A 12,588-nucleotide genomic window follows, 5' to 3' on the forward strand; every position below is an offset into this window, starting at 1 on the left:
GAGGCGACTAGGTTCCTGTGGTTGTTTTTAAGTGACCAATGTCAGGGTTGCCTGCAGGCTGTACCCCAGAAGCAGGTACTCCTGGATCAAGCCAGGGACTTGGGGTGGAGTGGTATGGGGAGGCTGGGAATGAATATAGGGAGGCTACTCTCACATCCCTCCATCTAAGTGAAACTAAGCCCCATCATGGTTCTGCCCAGGGGTCAGGCGACCTGGCAAGCTGGTGAGCCTGTAGGAGGGAAGGTGAGGGCTGTCTCAGGATTTGAGCCTGTGGGGATGGGACAGGAAGCCCCAGAGTACTGCCCATGACTGCAAAGGAGGAAGTGAATTTAGGCCTGAGTAGACCCTTCCTAGGGAGGTCCCTGTGGCCTGCGCCTGGGCACAGCCATGAAGTTGGTGGCCTGCAGGGGACACCCATGAGCAGCTTGTGTGACATTGGGGAAGACAGGGCTCACAGTCCAGAAAGGCCGTGAGAAGAGGGCCTTTGCTATCCCGTGAACTGGGGGAGGGATGCGTCTGCTTCAGACCATATGGTTCTGTTGTGCCAGATAACGGGCACCAGGACTTCAGTAAGTGCAGGTGTGTTCCCAGAGGGAAGGTGGGGCTGGTGCCAGATTAGTACTGTGTAGTCTCTCTTACCCACCGTACTTGGATCTTACTGCCTTCATTTAGCAGTTGAACAAGTTCAGAAATATTAGTTAACGTCCCCAAGGTCACATAGCGAGGCAGGGCTAGGGCCACTCACCTTGGTTCTTGTTGCTTCCTCAGCTTAGAACCCCTGAACCAGAAGTCCCAGGAAGGCAGGGCCTATGTCCCTTTTCTTGTCCCTGCTTCCAGGGCCTGGCTCCACACGGGCTCTAGTTTATGCTCATTAAATACTTGACAAAGAGATAAAACAAATGCCAGCTTCTCCTGACTCCCATTCATTCTTGAGGAAGGGATGCTGAACGCTTCTCTTTCAGGAAGTCAGCTTTCCTTGACCTTCCTCCATTCTCCTGCAAGCACCCAGTGGCCATGGTCTCCCAAATATTATCAGATTGCATTGTAATTGTCTCTGTTGCTTGGTTAGCAGGGGATCCAGGGAATGGATGGGCTGTCATGTTAGTCTTCAGAGCATTTATTTTCTCTTCTACTAAGGACTTCTCGGAATCCCTTGGTATTGAACCCCCAGTGCCACTCAGCTCAGCCATTGTGGCTATTGAGGGGGGACCCACTCAACCTCACTGGCCTATCCAATCACAGAATTGCAGTATTCTCAGCTATCATAATTGGTTCAGGGATGGTCATGTGACCCCAGCCTGCCAACCAGGCTTTGGATAAAATGGTTGGGAAAGAGATGTTTTCTTTCTGATGGACTTGACAGTGAAGCTCTAGGCCTGGAAGCATAAGGGCCACCATAGGAGAAAGCATATCCAAAGGAAGCCACACAGAAAAGAGCCAGGGTGGGTTAGGAAATGATTCAGGCCTCACAGGAGCTGTACCTTTTGAATTTTCAATAATGGGAGCCAGTAAATCTCTTCAAAGTGCAAACCTTTTGACCTGTGTTTTGATACTTCGAGCACATCCAGACTTCTTAGAGGAAGGGTTGGATCTTTTTACTGTGGCCTCTTTACTGCTCAGGACAATGTGACATGCAGTAGGCACTCAGTAAACGTTTACAGAATGGAGCTTTCTGACCCCAGAGCCCTATTCTGTCGACTACCATTGTGTGTTTGCAAGCAGAGGTCACTCACTGAGCATTCAGGAAAGAATGGAGGTCAGGCTGGCCCGAGAGCAGGTGCTATTGCCCTTCCTCAGGTGAGAATGTCACACAGCAGGACTTAAGGCAAGAAGGACCTGCAGGGCCCTCAGCCAGGCACACCCGGAAACAGATTCATGGGGGATCAGCTTCTCCTGTTCAGATGGAGACTGAAGTAAGGCTCTCCATTTCCCTGGTGTTCTAATATGGATGCTTAATCACAGTTGCCGGAGCAGAGTATGGATGGCGAGGGCTCCCTGCCTTCTTCCTGAGGCAGTGGGGCAGGGCTGGAAAGACCCCTGAACTTGGGGTCAAGGCATTAGCATTCTGCTCTCAGCTCTGCCATTAATCAGCCCCGTGACATTGGGCAAATCACTTCCTCTCTCTGTAAAGTGCAGTTATTTTAACCCGTGTCCCAAGGTTCTTCTGGGCAATAAAGGACAGCATGCCTAGGACAATGCTATGGGGAGGGGCATTGTTTACAGAGCTCCAATTGTACCCTTCCCCAACTGCCACCATGGCTAGTGCCCCTCCCTGCACGTCCTTCATCTCTTACCTCTCTGTCATGGCCACCTGCTCCAACATGGCCGAGCCTGTGTTGGCTTTCCAGTTTCCAGAGATGGACGTTCTCCTGTGTGAGAACAGACAATGCACTGAGGGCGTTAAAGACTTCTGAGTGACTCGTTTTCCTTTTTTGCTTTGGTTGTTAGCAGCTCTGTTTCAAATCTCTGACTCATTTTAAGGTACATCCAGACCCTATCTCAGGTTTATTTCCTTGTTGTAACTTCCTTTCATGCCGACTGCCTTATTTGTTGGAGCTTATGTATGGTTTTTCTAAGCTGCTTTTGGAAATTTAAAAAAAAATTGTTGACAATATCAGATAAAATCCTCTAAGCCTTGCTGCTATAGTTTGGATCTGGAATGTCCCACAAAGGCCTGTGTGTTACAGGCTTGGTCCTCAGGGTCGTGCTGTTGGGAGGTGGTGGAAACTTTATAAGCTGGGCCTACTGAAAGGAAGTTAGGTCACTGGTGGTGTGCCTTTGAAGGGGGATAGTGGGACACCACAGCCCCTTCCTTTCTGTTTCTTGGCTTCCTGGCTGCCATGAGGTGGGCGGCCTCCTCTGCCTTGTGCTTTTGCCATGATGTACTTTGCCAGCACAGGCCCAAAGCAACAGGGTCTAGAAACCACAGCTGAAACTTCTGAAACCATGAGACCAAATAAACCTTTCATCCTTTAAGTTGCTTATCACAGGCATTTTGTTATAGCAACAGAAAGCTGACTGACATACTCGGCCTCTTTTAATTTTTTGAGGAGAACTACGGCAATGTAGCCCCCGGTAGTTGTGGAATGTTTTGTGGGCTCTAACATGTAGAAAAAAATGATTCTCTGAGAAAAGTGGTTACTTGTCCATGGAGAAGACCGTGAAGGCCTGTGGCCTCTGCCTTCCTTGCTCCTTCCTCTGCTCCTTTTCTGAGTTTGCTCTGCTCTAGCAACAACTGGCCTCTCTTCTAGCACTCTGCTGTGCCCAGCACCAATCCTTGGCCTCGCAGGAGTACTTCCCTTTGCCTATGCAGCCTATGCCTCCATTTTTGCCTCTGTAAACCCTGCTCATCCTTTAGGCTTCATTTGCCGTGTGACTTTTCCCAAGCAGGGACTGCCTTGCACTGCACTTAACTGTGCTCAGCCCTGCACACCTCACTTGTCACAATTGCTCTGTGTCCTGTCTTCCTTGATGAAGGAAAAACCCTGAAAACAGGGAACATCTTTCACTCCATCCCTTGGACACCCAGGGCCAGTGGGACCTGGCATTCAGTGGATACCCAGTTACTACTGACTGAGTGACAAACTTCCTGGTACCAAAGGCACATCTGGATCCAATAGAGACCCAATGTGTTCAAGCAAAATGGCAGAGAGGAAGTTGTTTGTTTCATGGCCAAGGGAAGGTGTGGGGTTGAGACTAAAGGTAAACTGAGAGAAGGACTGACACAAGAGTATGTCTTCCTAACACAGAAAAATCAACGCTGAGAGTGACGGTGGCTAACAGGAGCCATAGTTACTCAGAGGCCCAGTTCAGTTCAGTTGAGTTTAGTTCAACACAACGGAATTCAATTTACTTGGCAAATGCTCACAGGGCCACCCTATATCCTGGGTAGGGACAAGTCTGAGTATGCAGAGATGACATAGTGGGATCTGGAAGGTGGCGACAGAAAGTAAGAAGTGACTTGAGTCACTCATGTCTGTCTGGAGTCTTGATTTAAGCATTTTCTAGCAATGTAACTGGGGGCAACACCACCAAGTCTTTTTTCCTCATTGGTAAAATGGGAGTAACTTCAAACAGGATGACCTTATTGGTTTTGTGTGAATGAAAGGAAATATTCCCATAAATTTCCTAGCACAATGGATGTCACTATTATTTTCTGTAAGAGGAGATAAGAAGGCATTCCAAGGGCCAAGCAGCAGGAACATAGTCAGATTGCTTTCCTTCCAGAAGATGGTAGTGAGGGCTGATATTTGATGAATTCTTTCTGTATCTGAGTTATGGATCTAAGAGCTTTACAAGTACTGACTCATTTCAGCCTCATAAGACCTAAAGACATGGCATTATTAATACTCTTCCCACTTACTGGCAGAAGCCACCAACCCATATCTTACAAACTCCATTCTCTTAACCTTGGTTCTCCATTGTGGAGCCCACGGAGTCCATCACAGAAGTAAGGAAAGGAGTCTTGCCAGTGGCCAGAATGTGATGCAGTCATTGGAATGTGTGACGGGATGGAGACTGTGACAAAAGTGTCTCCTTTGGTTATAAGTTGTTTTAGTCTGTTTGGGCTGCTATACAAGGTACCCTAAACTAAGTGGCTTATAAATAGCAGGAATTTATTTATCACAATTCTGGAGGCTGAGAAGCCCATGATTAAGGTGCCTGAAGATTCAATGTTTGATGAGAACCCACTTTCTGGTTCATAGATGGTGACTTTTTTCTGCTTCTTCATGCAGAGAAGAGGCAAGGGATCTTTCTGGGGCCTCTGTACAAGAGCACTAAGCCCATCCCTGAGGGCTCCTCCCTCATGATGTAATTAATCCCTCCCTAAACTGTCCTCCTGATACCATCACTTCCGTGGTTGGGATTTCAACATGAATTCAGACCATGACACAAGTGTATGGCATAACCTCATTGAAGAGGGTGGAGTAAAAGATGCTGGCCTGAGTAACTCTGGACCTGAGTGAAGGCTGTAAGACTAAAGGCAAAAAGAGTTGTATGTAAGCACTGTGCTGTAGTTGGTAAAGTTTTTTTCCACAGGCTTACCATGTTGTACTGAAACTGTACACATGGACAGGAGTTAAACTAGTCAATGGATGGCTGATGATGTGAGCCAGGTTTCTCTTAGCTGAAGTGGGAGGGTAGAGACAAAGCAATTTGGGAGGGCTAAAATGAACCACATGGTACTGGATGAAACTCAGAGATGTCAATATGACTCTGTCTAGCTTAACACACAAATGGATGGGTTTATAGAGAAATAATTACGGAGATACGTGTCCATGTGGGTAAGCATATACATATGAATAAACGTATTTCCTTGTTGTATCTGCTAAGAGAACACCCCAACAAGCACAAAGGTCTGACAGGAGGTAGAATGGTTCAGGGTAGAGAGGACGTTCTCCACTGAGGTCCGACATGAGCCTCCTCCCGTGGATGTGGGCCAACCCAGGGTCCAGGAAACTGTAACTAATGACAAATTGGAGCTGTCAGGACAGAGAGGCTTAGCCTAAAGAATGCAGCAATGAGGTCATCTTCAAGAAAAGAAACTGGGACAAGGTGTCCTTAATGTCAAGTGGAAACTCTAACAATGAAGGGAGGAGGAAAATGATATCATGGCGGACGGCAGGGGCTTCAGGAATACACTGGACTGCCTCACTGGAACGTGCCCAAACTCAGAAGGGACAGGGAGGAGGCAACCTTATTCCCTTGAGGACACCTGAGAGCAGCAACAGCTCTGGACTTCATTGGAGATAGGAGAGGTGTGACTGACAAGACAGGGCAGAACTATCCCTTGAGAACTGAGTCCATCCTTTTCCTGTGACCATTTCCTTCTTGGTTGACTCTTGTATCTCCTCCAGTGTCCCAGGTAACGGCAGAGTGCAGTGGCTATAACGGAGACTGTGTGGCCTCAAAGTTTAAAGTCACCACCTGGTCCTACACACAAAAGGTTTGCTGAGCCCCAGGCTTAGACAATCCAGGTGACACGAAAGCAACTATGGGCAATGTGTCAATGATATGCACAGTTGTGATCAACATGACTTCCTTTACAGAAACAGGTGGCAGCTGAGGGTGGCCTATAGCCTGTGGCTTGCTGACTCGACCCTCAGGCACAAGGCACACTGCCCAAAAGCACTGGACAGACCGTCTTTCTAACTGCCTAGGGCCAACCATGGCAGGCCCCAAATATGGAGCCACACAACCACTGCTCCATAAACGCTTGGCAACACGTGGCTCTCTGGGGTCTCATTTCAAGGGGAACCAAAAACAGAGGGGTCTGGGAGCAGATAAGAGATCTCCATTGTTAGAGCTCTCTCATCTATTCCTGAACCCCATGAAGCTTATCATCCCAGTGGGGTCCATCCTTTGCCGACCCGCTTCAAGTGTGGGTGGGCTGTTCTGTGCTGCCTGGCCTTCCTTCCCTTTGCTCTAGATGCAGCGTATTTCCTTCTGCTGGGGCTCTGCATGTTGGTTTTCTGCCTTTGTCCCTACTGGCCAGTCATTGTGACCAACAGCATGTGACCAAAGTTGGACAAATGATCACTATTCTCGTGAACTCAGTTTTGAGCTAAGCACTGAAGATGGTGAGGGTGGATTCCTTGCCCAGGGGCAGGGTCATGAAGACTGTCTCTCATTCCTGGAGCTACTCTGGATCTAATGGCTCTGAAATTGGTGATTTAGTGGGTTTTGCTGGTTTCTAAGTTTCTTATTTTCTAATAAATTGCCTTAAAAACCCATTAAATAGGGGATGGAAATGTGGCTCAAGGGGTAGAGCACCTGCCCAGGAAGCATGAGGTTCTGAGCTCAATCCCCAGGACTGCAAAAAAAGAAAGAAAAACTCATTAAACCACAGAAAGATGTGGTTTTTGTTGCTTGCAGCCAGAGAACCCTGATGTCACCACCTAACTGGGTTTACTGGGTCCAGATGAACCCCTGTGCAGTCCACGATCCTCAGTTCTCTTTTCAGCCACACAAATCCAACATGCTGCTTCTTTGTGCAGAAGAGAATGGAAGAAAATCCAAAACCCTCCACAAGGAAATGCCTTGTTTCCAAATATCTTTCTTTCAGTCTGAATTTTGAAGACATACATACTGCATGTAGCTGCAGTCCCCCCAAACAGGCTAAGCCTCATTCTTTCTTTAGGGGGGCCAGCCCTTGCTTGGGTGGACAGACCTTCCCTGGATGAGCTGTGACAGCACACAAGCTGCTGATGGAAGAGGGCAGGAGAGGACACAGAAAGGGAGTCACAATGTGCAAACAAAGGAAACAGGGCAAGAAGCGCCCATATCTCCTACCAGCCCCCAGCCCCTGCCACTGCCCCAGGCACTCACATGTACGCCTTATAGTTGGACCCGATTTTCTGGACCCGGATGTCGTACTTGGAGTCGATGAAGGCCTCAGTGGTGGCGTAGGTTTTGGCCATGGCCACCACACTGGTGATATCCTGGTAGTCATGCTGGTTTTCCACTTTGATCTGTATGGGAGGAAGAAAGGAGTGAGTACCATCTGTCCACTCAGCCTCCACCAAGCACCTGCCTACACCAGGTGGGAGGGCCCCATGTGGAGAAGGTCACCAGCTCAGCAGGGGGACAGACACAGGAGACAAACCATCCCACTCCATACCTGCACAAGGTATGGCTCTAAACGGGAGGTGGAGAACCCTTTAGAGAAGAGGCTAGCTCTGAAGGGGTTTGGAAGTATGAATAGGTTTTCAGAGTCCAGAGCCTGAGGAGTCACAGTGGGGGGGGAGGACCAGGTGTGCAGCCTGGCTGCTGGGGGCAGGAGTGTGGGGAGGGTTGGGTGAGGTTGGGGGGACACCTGATAGCTTTGATCAGGAGCTTGAATTTTAACCTGAAAGCTCTGGGAAGCAGGGAGAGGAAGGAGAAGTTTAAATGAGCAAGTGGCTTGATTTGTGTTTTGGAAAAATCAAACAGTTGTGTAGAGGATCGAATGGAAGAGTTGATGGGGGTGCAGAGGGGCCAGTTAGAAAGAAGGGAGTGTGTGTATGTGTGTGTGGTGTGGGGAGTGTGGTGCATGTGAGTGCTGTCTGCATGTGTGTAGCGTGTTTTTGTGTGTTCACAGTGTGCGTGGGGTGATTGCTGTGTATGTTGTACTTGTGGTGTATAGTACATGGTGCTAGTGTGTGTGTGCACACGTGTGTACGTTCTTGTGTGTGCATGCAACAGACAGACTGGCTTCTGCTGGTCCAGAGGCCTGGGAGAGACCCACCGGTCACTGGGCTGAGGCCAGGAACACAGGGTGGTGTCATGGAGTCAGGGAGAGCACCCAGGAGAACTCCCAAGGCCAAGTTCAGGGGATGAGGTCAAGGCTCTAGTGAACTCAAGACAGCCAAGGCGGACTCCCTGCCGCTGTAGACAGCCAGGTGGACTACTCCCTCCCACTGGCAGTGGGTACCCCGCTTGTCCAGACTGGCCCCCTCCCCTCCTATCCTCATACCAACAGTACAGTGTTCTGATGCTGGACAAGAGCCTGGGGACCCTGGAGGGGTCTGGAGCTGGTGGTCTACATGGGAGGGTGACAAGGGCGGGGCTGGCCCTTGGGCAGCGCCTTTCTCTCTTCCCCTCTCTTCTCGGGTTCTCACCACACCCCTTGCCCTTTGAGTCTCAGCCCGGATGGATGCCTCCCTCCCACACTGCTGCCCACTCACACTCTCACCAACTTCACAGCTTACAAGAGCTCCTCCTGTGGGGCTCAGCTCGGGATGGGGGGTGGACACGGACATGGTCACTTCACAGATGTGGGCATAGATTTCTTGGCTTGCCCAAGGCCAAATAGCAGCTGAACCCTGAGCTGGGGAAGACTGTGGACTCAGTCACAGCTTTTCTTCCTGATCCCCAGGGAGTCTGTGGGCGCAGGCCTGTTGTTCCACACTAGGGCGAGAGCCTCAGGTAGCCTCTGAGGGCCTGGCTTCTCAGTGATGGCTCTCAGGACCATTTTGGAGAAAAGGAAAGGAGAGCCCCTGTTTTCCACCCCGTTTTCAGCTTGCCAGATCATTTCCTCCTCCAGCATCATGACGCCTCCCTTGTTTGAGGGTTTCTGGGCTCTGACTGCTGGCTCCACTCCTTTAGCAATGCTATCCCTCAGTTTAAGCTGGAGCTGACTTGCTCCAGTCTTCCTCACAAGTAGATGTGCCCAATTCTCCAAATTCTGGCCAAAAACAATTCGAGTAGATGTGATGTGTGCAACCTCCAAGTTGTACCCTGACGATGAAGAGAAACTTCCCTTTCCATTTTCCTTCTTCACTCTGACTGGGATGTGTACATGATGGTCTGAGCAGGAGCATGCATTTTGGGTCATGAGACAGAAGCCACAAGCTGAGCATGGCTGAGTGATAGGATGGAAAGAACCTGGATCCCCAGTACTGAGGCTCTCCTTGTCAGCATTTCATTGTACATTCTCAGGCCCTTAACAGGGGAGACGTAAACTTCACCCCTGGTTAAGCAACTGCCATTTTGGTCCTTGTTATAGCAGCTCACCTATATTTCTGTCATGCATTTTTGGTCTCTTGCTTTTCACTGATTCTCACACTCTGGATTAGCATAATGAAGAATCTTCATCCCACCGCTCAGTCACTCACCACTCTGTCACGGCATCCTCATGGCCCACTGCCAAGCCCACTCTCAACAGGATTCACTCCCTCCTTCCACAGTGATTTGGCAGAGGTCACCTTTGACCCCCTCAATGGTAAATCCCATAGAGTTTCTTGGGACCTCATCTGGTTTTTGCCCACGGTGGCATGTGGAATTGGTGACCTCTGTGAAGTTTGGCTTCCACACTACCATATCTCCTGTCTTTCTGGAACCTTCCCCCTCCCATGTCCCTCGGATGATTCTAGGGTTTTGTCCTCAGTCGATATTTGGGGTTAGGTGGAAGGGGTCAGAGTTACCAGACGGAAAGAATGGGGGAGACAGCCACAGGACAGCAAATTGAATCCATGCTTCTGCTACTGACCCGTGGCTTTCAGAAGAGCCAGAATGTCATCTGTACCTCGGCTTTCACAGCGCACATAGCCAGTCACCTTGGAGATGTCCTGTCCACAGCATCAATTCTCTGTTTCCACAGTCATGACACACCTTTACTTGGGGGCACATGGCTGACCAGAAACAAATGTGACATGTCTTCTTGCTTGGCTTTCTTGTGACCACATTACAGCCAATAGGAGCAGAGGAGAGGAGGGGTATGGACTTCCAGGAAGGGGAGGGCTTTCTATTTGCCCCTCCTCTTCCTGTTGGCTGAAATGTGGACCATCCTGGAGCATATGACTGAGGGGTGGATGATCCCCAAGAAGTCAGGGTCCTTGAAACCAAGGTTCCACACCAGCCCTATTTTCAGCCAGGCCATCAGTGGAGAGAGAAGTCCCGGCTCGTTTAAACCATTTTACATCTTTGTTATGGCAGGTGGGACTTTATCCCAAGTATGATACAAGCCCAAGAATGCGCCATACATTCTGTCACAGGGGGACAGATAAGAGCTAAGAGAGAAAGTGTAGACACAGTGGTTTAATCAAGGACCCAGTGGTGAGCCCAGCCTCCTGCTGGGAACCTGAGTCCAGATGGCTCACGGTTGGGGAGCTCACCCTACCTTCTCCAAGATCGAGCAAGCAACCCAGGTCTTCGTCCCCAGGCTCTTTCAAAGCCTCAGGACAGGCCCTGGTCAAATGTCCCTAGCAATTTTATGTTCTTTTCCAACAGAGGGCCAAGTTGTATCACATCTGGGTTCCATAAAACCCAGCTCCACCCTGGACCCTCTGTGCCTGTCCCTGCCTTAGGGGACAGACGAGTCTTGTTCCCAGTCGTAACATTCATGCCTGGCACGTTGTGGATGGCAGGATGTGTTTGCTGGCATGCACTTAAGAAGGCTGAGTGAAGACCCACTCATAGTTGGGAGAAGGCCAGGGCAATGGAAGGAAACATACAGAGCTCAGAAAAAGGCAAAAAATGTGTTTCAGGAAAACTTTCCTTTATAAGGTGAATTTTTCCATCAATGCCTGTGCTGGATGCTACACTGTCAGTGGCTAATGGCGTCTGTCGCGAGTCCGTGGAAATCTTAGCAAATCTGGGACTCTGGAGATGGGGGCAGGTGGTCTGCAGCCTGGTGGGCAGAGCTGGAAGGGACTGTGGCCAGGGGTGCAAGGTGGTGAGGGGGCTGGTTAAGTGACCCCTAGCCCTGGCAGAGCACCCTGGCACCCTGTTTTATTTATTGGCTGGAAACCTTCAAGTGTTCACAAAGACAAGCTGAAAACAGGAGGCCCCAAATGAGCTGGAATTACCCATGTGCTGCCCTGAGGCTGCAGCATGAAGTCAGACTGTGAAGCCTTACCCTTGTACCCACTCTTGGTCCCGGTTCCCTTTCCTCTTCTCCCTCTGTCTCCTCTCTCTTATCCTCTTCCTCTAACTGTTAATGTCATCTTTCCTGCTCCTTCCTCCTTTCTGTTTCTCTTGTTGCTTCTTGTCTTTCTCTAATCTCTCCCTTCCAACCCTCCTCCAAGTTTGTTGACTGCTTCTCAGCTTCTTGACGTTCTTCTGTTCTCTCTGTATTCTGGCTCTCCCTTTGTCTGTTCTGCCTCTGTCCTCCCTGTATCCCCACCCAGGATAAACGCACTTCCTGGTTTCTGAATTGCTTTACCTTCCTGTGTGTGTGTGTGCACATTTGTGAGTACATGCATGCACGAATGCTCCTGTGCTCTGTCCTGTGGAGCAAAGGCGGGAGAGTGGACACAGACAGGCAAAGAATGGTCAGGATTTGATTCAGAATCTCCTGACTGGGATTCAGCTTAGAGGTCTCCTGTGGAAACTTGGAATTCCAGCCTGGGAGAGGAAGGTCATCTATGTCCTCAGAGGCTATCCACCCTTTGCTCAACTCTCTCCACCAACAGTGAGCTCAACGTGAGGTCAGGTCAGCTCTTTCCTCTTTGGGAGCCTCTACTGTTTCGTGCACACTGTGCCAAGAACGAATGAGTGGTCCCCATGCACGGTCTTAGCTTCTGGCCAGGTCCTCTACTTGAGAGAGTGCAAAGTCCAGCGAGAAGGAGGCTCAGGAGAGCAGATGAGGGTCCATGAGTTACAGGCAATAGCACAAGTTAACTCATCCACGAGACTGGAGTGCATGGAGAGTCTGTGTTCCACTAGTCACTTGAAGTAATTCTGTGTCCAAGCCACCGGCTTGGTATACTGCTGAGTCTCTTCATCTTGTCTGTTTTGTTTCCCCTCCATCTGATTCATTTTGCTGCATATTATACAACCATTGTCACCTGGTTCCAAAGTCAAAGTTATGAGCGAGGTCCATGTGGAGAAGTCTCCATTCCATGCCTCTCATCCCCCCTCCATAGCTAACCAGTCCCCTTTGTTGGTGGCTTATCCCTCCACTGCATTTTTAAGCTCCTATGTGTATTTCCCACAGAAGTTCTTGATAAAAGAAAGCGTGTCTTCCCAGTCTTCCCCACTCTTCTTTTTTCAACCCATAGCAGTACATTGATCACTCCATAGTTGTGTGTAGAGATCCTCCTTCCTTTTTCATGGCTGCAAAGTGTTCCATTGTGTGTATGTGCCAGCATTCATGTGGCCGGTCCT

At 49.6% G+C, this 12,588-nt stretch overlaps 1 protein-coding gene across 3 annotated transcripts in view; it reads right to left on the reverse strand.

Moving 5' to 3' along the window:
* The window catches only part of Syn3 (synapsin III), a 441,204-nt gene that overhangs the window by 16,782 nt on the left and 411,834 nt on the right, over nucleotides 1-12,588 (reverse strand). For all 3 annotated transcript variants that reach the window (XM_074084313.1, XM_074084314.1, XM_074084315.1), the window contains 2 exons: nucleotides 7,330-7,472; nucleotides 2,295-2,369 (listed from right to left, as the gene is read on the reverse strand). In XM_074084313.1, the coding sequence (XP_073940414.1) occupies nucleotides 2,295-2,369; nucleotides 7,330-7,472 (218 nt within the window). The remainder of the gene's footprint in view (nucleotides 1-2,294; nucleotides 2,370-7,329; nucleotides 7,473-12,588) is intronic.

This window comes from Castor canadensis, chromosome 8 (genome assembly GCF_047511655.1).
Source record: "Castor canadensis chromosome 8, mCasCan1.hap1v2, whole genome shotgun sequence".
Classification (NCBI taxonomy): Eukaryota; Metazoa; Chordata; class Mammalia; order Rodentia; family Castoridae; genus Castor; species Castor canadensis.